The 14,557-nt window shown below is 36.8% G+C and overlaps 1 protein-coding gene across 1 annotated transcript in view; it reads right to left on the reverse strand.

Annotated features, from left to right (window-relative positions):
- Nucleotides 1-13,040: 13,040 nt before the first annotated feature.
- The window catches only part of LOC143398375 (uncharacterized), an 81,656-nt gene continuing 80,139 nt past the window's right edge, over nucleotides 13,041-14,557 (reverse strand). The window contains 2 exon segments of the mRNA XM_076855333.1: nucleotides 13,041-13,180; nucleotides 13,245-13,288. Of these exon segments, the coding sequence (XP_076711448.1) occupies nucleotides 13,041-13,180; nucleotides 13,245-13,288 (184 nt within the window).

A 14,557-nucleotide genomic window follows, 5' to 3' on the forward strand; every position in this document is an offset into this window, starting at 1 on the left:
TGTTCAGAAATAAAAAATGAACCTCCTTGGTGTCAAAGTAAGGTGCCTGTCAGCAGGCTGTGTTCCCTCCTAGAGCTTTAGGAGGTATCAGCCTGGAGTTCACTCACTCCTTGGCTTCTCCCATCCACCTTCAAGCACAGCAATGGTTGATCTTCTCACATTATTTCACTGGGTCCTGAAACTTCTTCCCTTTGACACATTAAAGCATGTTGTGGTCCTACTTGGGTAATGCATGATAATTTCTCTATTTGAAAGTCAGATGACCAGTAATCTGAATTTCCCCTTATCACGTCATTTAATATAATTACAAGTTCTAGGAATTGGAATATGAACATGTTTAGGCAGCTACAGTCAGGAAAGATCCTATGCCTTTTAACCATACTTGTTTCTATGTTGAATGGAGATAATTATTCACACATTGGTAATGTTTTTTTTAATTTAATTTTATTTTTTTTATTGGTTATTCAAAACATTACAAAGATTGCAGAATCACATTGGTTACACATCCACATTTTTACATAATGCCATAATAGTAACTGTTGTATTCTGCTACCTTTCCTATCCTCTACTATCCCCCCTCCCCTCCCCTCCCATCTTCTCTCTCTACCCCATCTACTGTAATTCATTTCTCTCCTTATTTTTTTCCCATTCCCCTCACAACCTCTTATATGTAATTTTGTATAACAATGAGGGTCTCCTTCCATTTCCATGCAATTTCCCTTTCCTCTCCCTTTCCCTCCAACCTCATGACTCTGTTTAATGTTAATCTTTTCCTCCTGTTCTTTCTCCCTGCTCTGTTCTTAGTTCTCTCATTATATCAAAGAAGACCTTTGGTATTTGTTTTTTAGGGATTGACTAGCTTCACTTAGCATAATCTGCTCTAATGCCATCCATTTCCCTGTAAATTCAATGATTTTGTCATTTCTTAGTGCTGCGTAGTACTCCATTGTGTATAAATGCCACATTTTTTTTATCCATTCATCTATTGAGGGGCATCGGGGTTGGTTCCAAAGTCTAGCTATTGTGAATTGTGCTGCTATGAACATCGATGTGGCAGTATCCCTGTAGTACGCTCTTTTAAGGTCTTCAGGAAATAGTCCAAGAAGGGCAATAGCTGGGTCAAATGATGGTTCCATTCCCAGCTTTCCCAGGAATCTCCATACTGCTTTCCATATTGGCCGCACCAATTTGCAGTCCTACCAGCAATGTACAAGAGTACCCTTTTCCCCACATCCTCGCCAGCACTTGTTGTTTTTGACTTCATAATGGCTGCCAATCTTACTGGAGTGAGATGATATCTTAGGGTGGTTTTGATTTGTATTTCTCTGACTGCTAGAGATGGTGAGCATTTTTTCATGTACTTGTTGATTGATTGTATGTCCTCCTCTGAGAAGTGTCTGTTCAGGTCTTTGGCCCATTTGTTGATTGGGTTATTTGTTTTCTTATTGTTTAATTTTTTGAGTTCTTTGTATATTCTGGATATTAGGGCTCTATCTGAAGTGTGAGGAGTAAAAATTTGTTCCCATGATGTAGGCTCCCTGTTTACCTCTCTTATTGTTTCTCTTGCTGAGAAAAAACTTTTTAGTTTAAGTAAGTCCCATTTGTTGATTCTAGTTATTAACTCTTGTGCTATGGGTGTCCTATTAAGAAATTTGGAGCCCGATCCCACAATATGTAGATCGGAGCCAACTTTTTCTTCTATCAGACGCAGAGTCTCTGATTTGATATCAAGGTCCTTGATTCATTTTGAGTTAACTTTTGTGCATGGTGAGAGGAGGGGATTCAGTTTCATTTTGTTGCATATGGATTTCCAGTTTTCCCAGCACCATTTGTTGAAGATGCTATCCTTCCTCCATTGCATGTTTTTAGCCCCTTTATTGAATATAAGATAATTTTAATTTTGTGGATTGGTTTCTGTGTCCTCTATTCCATACCATTGGTCCACCTGCCTGTTTTTGTATGAGTACCATGCTGTTTTTGTTACTATTGCTTTGTAGTACAGTTTGAAATCTGGTATCGCTACACCTCCTGATTCACACTTCCTGCTTAGAATTGCTTTTGCTATTCTGGGTCTTTTATTTTTCCATATGAATTTCATGATTGCTTTATCTATTTCCACAAGAAATGCCGTTGGGATTTTGATTGGCATTGCATTGAACCTATAGAGAACTTTTGGTAATATCGCCATTTTGATGATGTTAGTTCTGCCTATCCATGAACAGGGTATATTTTTCCATCTTCTAAGATCTTCTTCTATTTCTCTCTTTAGGGTTCTATAGTTTTCATTGTATAAATCTTTCACTTCTTTTGTTAGGTTGATTCCCAAGTATTTTATTTTTTTTGAGGATATTGTGAATGGAGTGGTTTTCCTCATTTCCAGTTCAGAAGATTTGTCGCTGATATACAGGAATGCCTTTGATTTATGCGTGTTGATTTTATATCCTGCCACTTTGCTGAATTCATTTATTAGCTCTAGTAGTTTCTTTGTAGACCCTTTTGTGTCTTCTAGGTATAGGATCATATCATCCGCAAATAGTGATAATTTAAGTTCTTCTTTTCCTATCTTAATGCCTTTAATTTCTTTTGTCTGTCTAATTGCTCTGGCCAGTATTTCGAGAACTATATTGAATACAAGTGGTGAGAGAGGGCATCCCTGTCTTGTTCCAGATTTTAGAGGGAATGCCTTCAGTTTTTTCCCATTTAGAATGATGCTGGCCTGAGGCTTTGCATATATAGCTTTTACAATTTTGAGGTAAGTTCCTGTTATCCCTATTTTTTCTAATGTTTTGAACATAAAGGGATGCTGTACTTTGTCGAATGCTTTTTCTGCATCTATTGAGATGATCATATGGTTCTTATCTTTAAGTCTATTGATGTGGTGAATAACGTTTATTGATTTCTGTATATTGAACCAGCCTTGCATCCCAGGGATGAATCCTACTTGATCGTGGTGCACGATCTTTTTGATATGTTTTTGTATACGATTTGCCAGAATTTTATTGAGGATTTTTACATCTAAATTCATTGGGGATATCGGTCTCTAGTTTTCTTTCTTTGAAGTGTCCTTATCTGGTTTGGGAATCGGTGATATTGGCCTCATAGAATGAATTTGGAAGTTCTCCCTCTTTTTCTATCTCCTGAAATAGATTGTGGAGTATTGGTATTAGTTCTTCTTTAAAGTTCTTGTAAAACTCTGCTGTATATCCATCCGGTCTTGGGCTTTTCTTGGTTGGTAGTCTTTTGATGGCTTCTTCTATTTCCTCACTTGATATTGGTCTGTTTAGGTTGTTTATATCTTCCTGACTCAATCTGGATAGTTCATATGTCTTAAGGAATTTATCGATGCCTTCACTATCTTCTATTTTATTAGAGTATAGGGTTTCAAAATAATTTCTAATTATCTTCTGTATATCTGAATTGTCTGTTGTGATGTTGCCTTTTTCATCCTGTATGTTGGTAATTTGGGTTCTCTCTCTTCTTCTCTTTGTTAGGGTGGCTAGTGGTCTATCAATCTTATTTATTTTTTCAAAGAACCAACTTTTAATTTTGTCAATTTTTTCTATTGTTTCTTTTATTTCGATTTCATTGATTTCAGCTCTAATTTTAATTATTTCTTGCCTTCTTCTGTATTTGCTGCTGATTTGTTCTTCTTTTTCTAAGGCTTCGAGGTGTAGTGTGAGGTCATTTATTTGTTGGCTTTTCTTTCTTTTAAGGAATGAACTCCATAAAATGAATTTTCCTCTTAGTACTGATTTCCTAGTGTCCCAGAGACTTCGATATGTTGTGTCTGAGTTTTCGTTTACCTCTAAGAATTTTTTAATTTCCCCTTTGATGTCTTCTGTAACCCTTTGTTCATTCAGTAGCATATTGTTTAATCTCCATGTGATGTAGGATTTTTCCTTTCGCATTTTATTATTGATTTCCAATTTCATTCCATTATGATCAGATAAAATGCATGGTAGTATCTCAACTCCTTTGTAATTGCTAAGATTTTCCCTGTGACATAATATATGGTCTATTTTTGAGAAGGATCCATGTGCTGCTGAGAAGAAAGTGTATCCACTTGATGTTGGGTGGTATATTCTGTATATATCAATTAAGTCTAAGTTATTAATTGTATTATTGAGCTCTATGGTTTCTTTATTCAACTTTTGTTTGGAAGATCTGTCCAGTGGTGAGAGAGGTGTGTTAAAATCTCCCATGATTATTGTGTTGTGGTCTATTAGACTCTTGAACTTGAGAAGAGTTTGTTTGATGAACGTAGCTGCACCATTGTTTGGGGCATATATATTAATGATCGTCAAGTCTTGTTGGTGTATGGTTCCCTTGAGCAGTATGTAGTGACCTTGTTTATCCCTTTTGATTAACTTTGGCTTGAAGTCTATTTTATTTGATACAAGTATGGACACCCCTGCTTGCTTCCGGGGGCCGTATGAGTGATATGATTTTTCCCAACCTTTCACCTTCAATCTGTGTATGTCTTTTCCTATCAGATGCGTCTCCTGTAGGCAGCATATTGTTGGATCTTTTTGTTTTAATCCATTCTACTAGCCTATGTCTTTTGATTGGTGCATTTAAGCCATTAACATTTAGGGTTACTATTGAGATATGGTTTGTATTTCCAGCCATATTTGGTTATGTACGATACTTAACATGATTTGTTTTTCCTCTATTGCTTAGTTTTTCCTTTACAGTACTACCTCCCGCTGTTGGTTTTCATTGTTATTTTTCATTTCCTCTTCCTGTAATGTTTTGCCAAGGATGTTTTGAAGAGCTGGTTTTCTAGCTGCAAATTCTTTTAACTTTTGTTTATCGTGGAAGATTTTTATTTCATCTTCAATCCTGAAGCTTAATTTCACTGGATACATGATTCTTGGTTGGAACCCTTTTTCTTTCAGCGTTTGAAATATGTTGTTCCAGGATCTTCTAGCTTTCAGAGTCTGTGTTGAAAGATCAGCAGTTATCCTGATTGGTTTACCCCTATATGTAATCTGCTTCCTCTCTCTTGTGACTTTTAAGATTCTCTCCTTATTCTGTATGTTTGGCATCTTCAGTATTATGTGTCTTGGTGTGGATCTCTTTTGATTTTGTATATTCGGTGTCCTGTAGACTTCTAGTATTTGGATTTCTTTTTCATTCTTTAAGTCTGGGAAGTTTTCTAGTATTATTTCATTGAATAGATTACTCATTCCCTTGGTTTGGACCTCTGTACCCTCTTGTATCCCAATAACTCTTAGGTTTGGTTTCTTGATGTTTTCCCATAATTCTTGGATGTTCTGCTCATGGTTTCTTAACATTCTCGCTGAGCTGTCTATGTTCTTTTCAAGTTGAAAAACTTTGTCTTTGTTGTCTGAAGTTCTATCTTCTAAGTGTTCTACTCTGCTGGTAATACTCTCATTTGAGCTTTTAATTTGGTTTATTGTTTCCTGCATTTCCAGGATTTCTGTTTGTTTTTTATAACCTCTATCTCCCTATAGAGTTGATCTTTTGCTTCTTGGATTTGTTTATGTAATTCATTGTCAAAGTGATTTTTCATTGTCTGAATTTGATGTATAATGTCTTCCTTGAGACTCCAGATCATCTGAAGCATGTATATCCTGAACTCTTTGTCTGACATTCCATCAGCTGCAGATATTACTTCATCTAATGTTTAATTGACCTGTATTGTTTGTGGTCCTTTCTTTCCTTGTCTTTTCATACTGCTCATGATTCTTTCTAGCTTTGTGAAACTGTTGTGCTAATGTTTTTCCCCTTATATATTTGTATTGTTCTTGTATAGCTCCAAAATCCCTCTTTTGCGGAGAAAGACAATGTTAACAGATCCCAATATCAACAGTACATTATCTAGGCACAAGTTTTCATTATTAATACATTTATAGTTAGATTCTAAGACTATAGATATTGGTTTTAATTATTACTTAAGAATATATTCATTAGTTTTATAAAAGGCATACCATATCTGGTGGCATATAGAAAACTTAATTTCAGACGAAGGATGTTATACTTAGCGTGAAAGGAGTGAGGGTATGAGGTTAAACTAACTTAGCACCTTTGGAGAACTCTAACCACTAGACTGGTAATTTATGGAAGGATGTATATATTCAACCTCCTATCTATTTAGATAGTTACCCTATGTATAGATAGCAAAAGTTAGGAGATTGAAAGTGGGATAGAGAGAATACGAATTAAAAAAAAAAGAAAAAATATAACAAGGAAGAAAAGAGAAACAAGAGAAGGGAAAGGGAAGTAAGATAGAAATAAAGAAAAAAAGGGGGGGTGGGGTATATGCAATTCCTCTATATTATATTACTTTGGTAATTCGGTTGTTCACGTACAGTTCTTGATTTCACATATGCTGAAGTTGTGGAAGAGAGAGAAGAAAAGAGAAAGAGAGCAAAAAAAAAAAAAAAAAAGTCTCTCAGAACACTGTTTTCCTTGCTTCCAGTAGGTGGCGTTGTCTATTCCTAGCTTGAGCCTCTGTATTCAGGGTGGTGGGTATAGCCAGTGTGAAAGGAAATGAGCTTCCACCTGTATCTTCCCTACTCTATTCTCTGAGGTAGAAACCAAGTGCCTGTACATTTGTTGTTTTGCATTGATAGCTACAATCCCCAAAAGCTTGTGGGAAATAATTTGAGTTATCGCAGCTAAGAGTGGGGGAGTTGGAAACCGGGTACCTGGATCAGCCACAGAACCGTGCTGGTAGCCACACCTCCTTTGATGGGTTTTAAGGGTTGATGGGCTTCCTCTGGACTAGCACTGGGGGGGGGGGGGCAGACTTCCTCCTCCGGTCTGGCTGTGCGCCTGGCGTCTTCCTCCTCCGGTCTCTTGGTAATGTTTAAATAGAAATTTTGCAAGAAGATTTTATGAATTTATATAAAATTTGTTATCATGGTATGCATTTGTATTTTGCAGTATATGCATGCCATGGTGTAAATGACAAACTGAAGTCTTACAATTATATGGTGATCTTGTTCCACATTTGCAGATTGGAGACATCCAGTCTTTGGACTGGCCCTGGTCTAAGTGGTACTTAAAATCATGAGTTTGACTAGGGTCCCTTAGAAATTGTGTAGATTCTAAGAGGAGTAAATCCCTTGAGTCAGCCCTGTGTTACAGGGAACAGCAAAGGACGAAGAATCCTGGGCAGCTACAGTGTTACTACTTTTGCAAAACTAATTGTTTTATATCAACATCTTATCATGTAAGATAATAAATTAAATATTAATTAATACAAATTTATCTAGCTTATGTACAATTATAAGTATTGTATAGAATTTGGTAATGGTGTAATCTTTAATATTTCTATAATCTAGAATCACCCTTACCCCCATTTCCAACTATTTTAGACAATTTTTAATGTAATTATTTGTATGTTTAGCTTGAACTCTGCCAATTTACTTCATGATTTATTCATTATTATTTCCTCTGTTTCCTTTCTGTGTGTTTTGTGTTTCTTGGACATATCTCATTGCTATCCATTTTGGCTTCTCTAGAGTTTTTTTTTCCAGTAGACACAACATCTTTAATTAATTAATTTATTTATTTAAAGAGAGAGAGAGAGAGAGAGAGAGAGAGAGAGAGAGAATTTTAATATTTTATTTTTTTTTTTTAATTTTCAGCAGACAAAACATCTTTTGTTTGTATGTGGTGCTGAGGATTGAACCCAGCGCCCGGCGCATGCCAGGTGAGCGCGTTACTGCTTGAGCCATATCCCCAGCCCTCTAGAGTATTTTTAAGTGTATCTTTTTACACAGATTTTTTTTTTAGTGGATGCTTTAGGTTTTACATTGCACATATATAACTAGTCAGTCTGATGGGGGTCAATATTTTAGCAGTTAAACTGAAATGTAGAAAGTTTTTCTCTCTGAATATCCCTTTACCCTGTGGAGTGATGTGCATATTTAGAAATGAGAAGCTGTGCATTCTTATTCTAGCTCTACTACTGACTGGGATAGTCTTGAGTAAACCTAGCTTTACCTTGTCAAATGAGATAGGTATCACAAATCTATCTGGAAGTTCCTTTTGGCTCCCATAATATTTATTTCAGGAACCATTACAGCAATGCTTGTATTTATTACTTACACACTTACTAGTTTATGTCAGAGGTAAGTGTTGCATGTTCATCCATTGTTCTTATACAACATGGAATACATTCCTCCCTGTCATAATAACCTCAAACCAGAGCACATCAGAGCTGGGATTCCTTATACTGTCTCTGTTAAGACTTTGTCTCAGGAGTTTTCCTCTAAGTAGAAAAATAGTTTTAAGGCCCCCATTGATCTTTTTTAACACGAAGAAAATTTTGTCTTTGCAATCAATATTTTTCTAATTTCCCTTCACTTTTTCTTCATTTCAAGGAAATATTATCCTGGTATTTTGTGAGGAAACTTGAGGATGACTTAAAAAAATAGAGCCAGGGTAAAGTGGGAATGGATTCCAAACAGTCACATCTGTGTATCTACCCAGAATGAAAAATGATTATTATTTCATATTCCAACAGATCAATTACTAGTGGATGCCCAGAAAATAATGAGTTGGGTTCAAACAGGGTATTTGTGGTGCATGTGCCAAGGAATGACTGGCCTGAAATAGGAGTATGGTCACTGGAAATCTTCCCAGGGCCTGTATGGTCATTACCCCATTGTCTCCATAAAGGGCATCGGCCTTGCTTCTCTCCACACAAATCTCTTTATTAAATATTTGCTTGGACATACTCCTGGTGTTCCCTGCCAAGCATGTTTTCTCATTCTTTCTTTCACTGCATGAGATTTTTCCAATTCTCAAAGTTTTGCTTCCTTTTGAATGATGAATTTCATCTTTAATCTGTTTATCTCTTCCCAAGTTTACTATAAGCAGTCGAGAAGAGCTAAGGCTCTACCCACAACACATTGGGTAGAAATTTCTACTGCCAAATACCCAAGTTAATATATCTTAAGTATTGATTTCCACAAAACAGTGGGGCAGGAACACAATTCAGCCTAGTATTTTAATAGTCACTTTTTAGCAAGAAAGGTCTTTACTATACCTTCCAATAATAAGTTCCTTATTACTGTCTTGGTTCTCATCAGAATGGCCTTTAATATCATTTCTACTGAACTTCTGATCACAGCCTCTTAAATAATCCCAATGTGTACTAAAGCTTCTCTATATGCTCTCCTTTCCTTCATAACCCTCACCTGAATCAGAATTAACGATTCTAGTAATGTCGGCTATTGACAGCATTTCCTTCCAAACTCTTCCAGTCACTTTTATGAAAATTTGGTTTCTGTTTTCCTAAATAAGCTAATATAACAAAACATAGCCATAACATATATATTTATCCACTTTTGGCTTTTTACTACCAAAAAATTAAAGACTTTTCTGTATGCTAATGAACCATTATGTGCTATGTTAAATAACTATACTATTACACAACACATGCTTTAGAAAATTAAAGTTACTAGGAGTTAAGAACTGTAATACATAAAAATTACAAAAGGTAAGAAAAACAACTCTGTTTGATGGCACCCCATTTATCAATTATTGATTTTACTTCTTAGGCTTTAGAGGTCTTATTAAGGTAGTCTTGTGCCAATACTTTGGAGTGTTGGGCCTACTTTTTCTTCTAGTATGTGCAGGGCTTCTTGTCTAATACCTAGGTCCTGGATCCACTTTGAGCTGAGTTTTGTGCAGCATTGAGAGATAGGAGTCAAATTTCATTCTACCACATATGGATTTCCAGTTTTCCCAACACCATTTGTTGAAAAAGTTATCTTTTCTCCAATGTATATTATTGGCAACTTTGTCTAGTATGAGGTAGCTGTATTTTTTAAATATTTATTTTTTAGTTTTAGGGGGACACAATATCTTTATTTTACAATTATATGATGCTGAGGATCGAACCTAGTGCCTCGTGCATGCTAGGTGAGCGTGCTACCACTGAGCCACCATCCCAGCCAAGGTAACTGTATTTTTGTGAGTTTTCTTCAATCATCTTCTTACCTCTTTTGGCGCCAATACCATGCTGTCTTTGTTACTCTAGATCAATAATATAATTTTAGGATCTTGTATTGTGATGCCTCTTGCTTGGAATGGAACCACCATTTGACCCAGTTTTCCCACCCCTCTGTATATATCCAAAGGAGTTCAAATCAGCATACTGGAGTGACACAGCCACATATAATGTTTATAGTAGCTCAATTCACAATAAATAAGCTATGAAACTAACATAGTTGCCATTTAATAGATGAATGGATAAAGAAAATATTGTATATATACACCTTGGAATATTACTCAGCCATATAGAAGAGTGACTTTATGACATTTATGAGAAAATGGATGGATCTGGAGACTATCGTAAGTGAATTAAGCCAGTTCCCAAAAAACAAAGGTCAAATGTTTTCTCTGATAGGTAGAAGCTAACTCACCATAAGGGTGGGGTGTTGAGGGAAAGAATAGAAGTGTAGTAGATTGGACAATGAGGAATGGAGGGAAGGGTTAGTTTAACCTTTGAATTATGTAGATATATCAGATTAATATTAGATATATGTTATTAATATGTGTTCCAGAAATTATATGAAATTCATAATATTCCTAATCCTGATATGTCCTGGTATAGCATTATTAGTCACAATTTTGGTTATTGTGTTAGCTTTCTGGGAGTCCAGAGCTGGCAAGAAAAAAATGCTGGAAAGAACCAAATTACTCATCTTTTGAAATCCATCATAGTATTTCTGTTATGAATCCAGCCAGGTTTTACTAAAGAATGGTGGTTACCTACTGGGGGAGGGTACTGTATATACACCAGTGAAGGAAAAAGAAGATAATGAATTTGAGGAAGAAGAAGGCTAGAAACACATCAGTTCCCAAGAAAGCAAGATGATTTGGAAATATTAAGGTTTCCTGTGTCTCTGAAATTTCTTCACTTTTGTCTCTATTCCTTTCCCCCTAAAATTATAAGAATATTAATAAATATTCTGAAAACAATTTTAGAAATTTCATTTGTCTCATAAAATCCTGGAAGGCAGGGAAAAAAATGGAACTCTTTCATGTGACAGGTGGTTTGTGAATAAGGAGAGAGTTGTTGAACACAACCATCAGAAGGGGTCCTGGATGTTCTGCTATTATGCCTAAGACTCTAAAATTTCAGGCTCACCCACATATAGAAAAGAGGTACAGAAACTAGAAATTGTATGCTGATTAGTTTATTGGGATATTAAAGATACAGTAATGATCACATTATTCCAATGACATAACTTCATTAGGGACATCAGCTTATCATTCACTTTCTGTAAAAGACAAAAAAACGAAACAAAGAAGGTTATAGGGAAGATGTGACATACAGGTTTTATTCTAAAGTCTCTCTGGCATCACTGAGGAGAAGCATTCGAGAGCCCACCTTCTGGTCCTCTTCCCCTTCTCATCCCAACCTTTGAACCCTAGATTTTTATATCCACTCTTACTAGGCATCTAAGCACATAATGTGCTCTAAATTGTTGCTTTTTAAGATAAAGAAATAAAATTTAGGTCTTGATTGTTTATCTTTTAGTTGTTATTGAAATGACCAAAGATATATTTACCGAGAGTATCCTTGCAAGTTACATCTAAGTTAGCAAAATTAAAACCAACTTAAATTCAAACAACAGGGTTAGGTTTCACAAACTGTGGCACAAACAATGGAATATTAAAAATTTGCAAAGTCACAAATAAAGAAGTTGACGACAAAGAAGAAGGTAAATGAGAAGAAGGAGAAGAATAAGGAGAGGGAAGGAGGAGGAAGTGAAATGGTAGACAAGAAGATATGGAGGAGAAGGAGAGAAAGGAACACATTTAGAAAGAAAGAAGTCTAAAATAAAGAGGGAATGAAACAAGGAAGAAAGAAGAGGGAGAAAAAAGAGAAAGTTGCTAGGAAGATCTGTATAACTCTACAAACTGATTTGAAAGCTTTCAAAGAAATGTGTTATTTGAAAGGAATAACAGATATGTCTACATATAATTTATGGTATGCCTCTCAGGAAAAAAGAAATAACATGCTTATGTATGTATAAGTGATTCCAAGAGGATGTCCAAAAGAAATAGTATTGTGACATTTGCTGAGGGGTATAGGTGGTAGAATGAGATATGCCATCAGATTTGGCTTCTTACCTTTCTGTTCAATTGTATTATCTTTTGGCATAAGGTTGGGTTGATTTGCTAGTAAACATTAAAAGACTACAAGATGTTTAGGATCATAAGCTTGAATGCCATTTAGCAAGAAAAATGGACCCAAAAGCCATGGTGTAAGATAGAAGTGAACCGAGAGTGGTCAGGTGGAAAAAGGAAATAGGAAGTCATTGAGTCCCAGCAAGAGGGTAAGAACTAAACCAAACCAGAAAAAAAAAAACCCAAAAAACAAAAATTAAAAAACTTGTATTTTGTAAATATTTTCTTTTCCTGCTTTGAGCTGTGTAATGGCAGCAAAACATGTAGCTGTCTTTGTTTTATAGAAATGCTTTTCTTCAGAGAAGCTGATCTTTGTTGATGTCTTGATTCTGTTTGCAAAGCACAGACAAGTGCTTAAAAAAAGGAAGGAAAAATGAAAATAATAATAATTTAAAAAAAAGAGTTACAGAAAAAAAGAGGGTAAGAACCAAAGAAAGAACACAGCTCCATTTCTTAAAAACAGCAGCAGTGAAAGTAGGTAATTATTAGGAAAAATAACATTTTGGGGTAGTGCTCCTTGAAATGATTTTCTTGGAGAATTTATTAAAAAGAAAAGTCTTACTGCTCTTCAAGAATATCTTGAATAGAGATATTTACAAATGGTTCAAGACCATACAATTTCAAAGTACACCCAAATGACTGGTTGCCACATTGAACTTCACTGAGGTGTGAAGTTCTTTGCTGGAGACTGAACATAAATCAGATTTATCACTGAGTTCCAGATTATTGGGTTGATTTGTTTTGAACAGCTGTATATGGAATATCCCTTTGGGACATCTGGGATGTTATTGGACAGGTTGCTACTAATTACCTTCTGACTGGGGAGGTCCCTGCTGTTTACCAGAAAGGGGGCCATTTGACTACTGCTGCTGGCCTCCTTTTTGCGGTGGTCCCTGCTGGTTACCAGGATGAGGGGGCCCATTTGGCTGCTGTTGGCCTCCTTGTTGGGGTGGTCCTTGCTGGTTACCAGGATGAGGGGGACCATTTGGCTGCTGTTAGCCTCCTTTTTAGAAGTGGTCCCTGCTGGTTACCAGGATGAGGGGGGCCATTTGGCTACTGCTGGCCTCCTTTTTGGGGTGGTCCCTGCTGGTTTCCAGGATGAGGGGGGCTATCTGGCTGCTGCTGGCCTCCTTATTGGGGAGGTCCCTGCTGCTGTCCAGGATGAGGGGGACGACCTGGCTGCTGCTGATTGCCTCCTTCTGGTGGTCCCTGCTCTGAGTCATCACCTTCATCTTCATCTTCATTGTCATCTCCACCATCAGCAGGGGGTCTGGGTGGGCGTCCTCCAGGAGGTGGTCTGTGAGGGACTTGTTCGGAGCTCTGGCTTAGGTCCTCAGCCTCTGTGTGGGTACAGCACAAGAGTAAATGGCATCAGTGGTGGAAGAACCTCCTCATTGTGTACCTCTCTGATCCTGTCACACAGACACTTTGTTCCAGAACTTGCCTCTGAACAGCTAACCTCTCCTGTATCTACAGCAACCTCATAAAGATCTCCTTTCAATCCAAATATGGATGATATGGAAAGCTTCATATCTGTGTTCCTGGGACAATCATGTACCTTTGAATGTGCTGAAGAATAAAGTTTTGACTACCTTGCCATTCCCAGAAATTGTTTCCCCAGGACAAGGGAGAAGCAAAGTGAAAGGATTATAAATCTCAGTTATGTCACCAGTTATATTTTGCAACATGGTGCTAACTTGCTGCCTGTGAAACCAAGTCTGGATATCTAAGCCAAAATGTTGAAATGAGTTACTTATTCAGCATCCTAGACCCACAATGAGAAATCTTGAGGGAGAGAAGAGAAAGACAAAGTGACAGTTGATGGGGGAATTCACTGTTTACCTGTGGCACACAGCTGAGTGGAGAAATCCAGAAAAAAGATACACAGATACTTATTTCTGTGCATTTCATCATGAAACCATATAATTCTAAAAGGGATGATTGGGGAAGGAAGAAGCTGTTGAGGGACTCTCTGTACCACATAGGAGTCAGAATTAGGACACTGTGTATTTGTGTGTTATCTTCCAACGGTCACTTTTCTGGGAGGGAGCGAGAAAAATAAACCTGTTATCAAGGAGCCAGGCCTGTAAGTTGTTCAAGATAGTGCTCTTGGTCCCCAGAATCGAGGTTGGAGAATATTTACGTATGTCTTTGGGGAAACTAGCACTCATTCATTATTAACCTAAGTAAATGATGATAATAAGACACTGGAGAACTAAGACATTCGTGAGGAAAAGAAGTTTGGTTGAGCATGAATTGGGCCTTACCTGATGATAGGGAATAAGTCTTCATAGCTGGAATCTAAGAAATGAGAACAGGATAAAGTGAAAAGTTAGTCACCAATCTCAGGTCTCATAGGTGTCCTATAGGGAAAGAT

Source organism: Callospermophilus lateralis, chromosome 4, assembly GCF_048772815.1.
Source record: "Callospermophilus lateralis isolate mCalLat2 chromosome 4, mCalLat2.hap1, whole genome shotgun sequence".
NCBI classification, from domain to species: Eukaryota; Metazoa; Chordata; class Mammalia; order Rodentia; family Sciuridae; genus Callospermophilus; species Callospermophilus lateralis.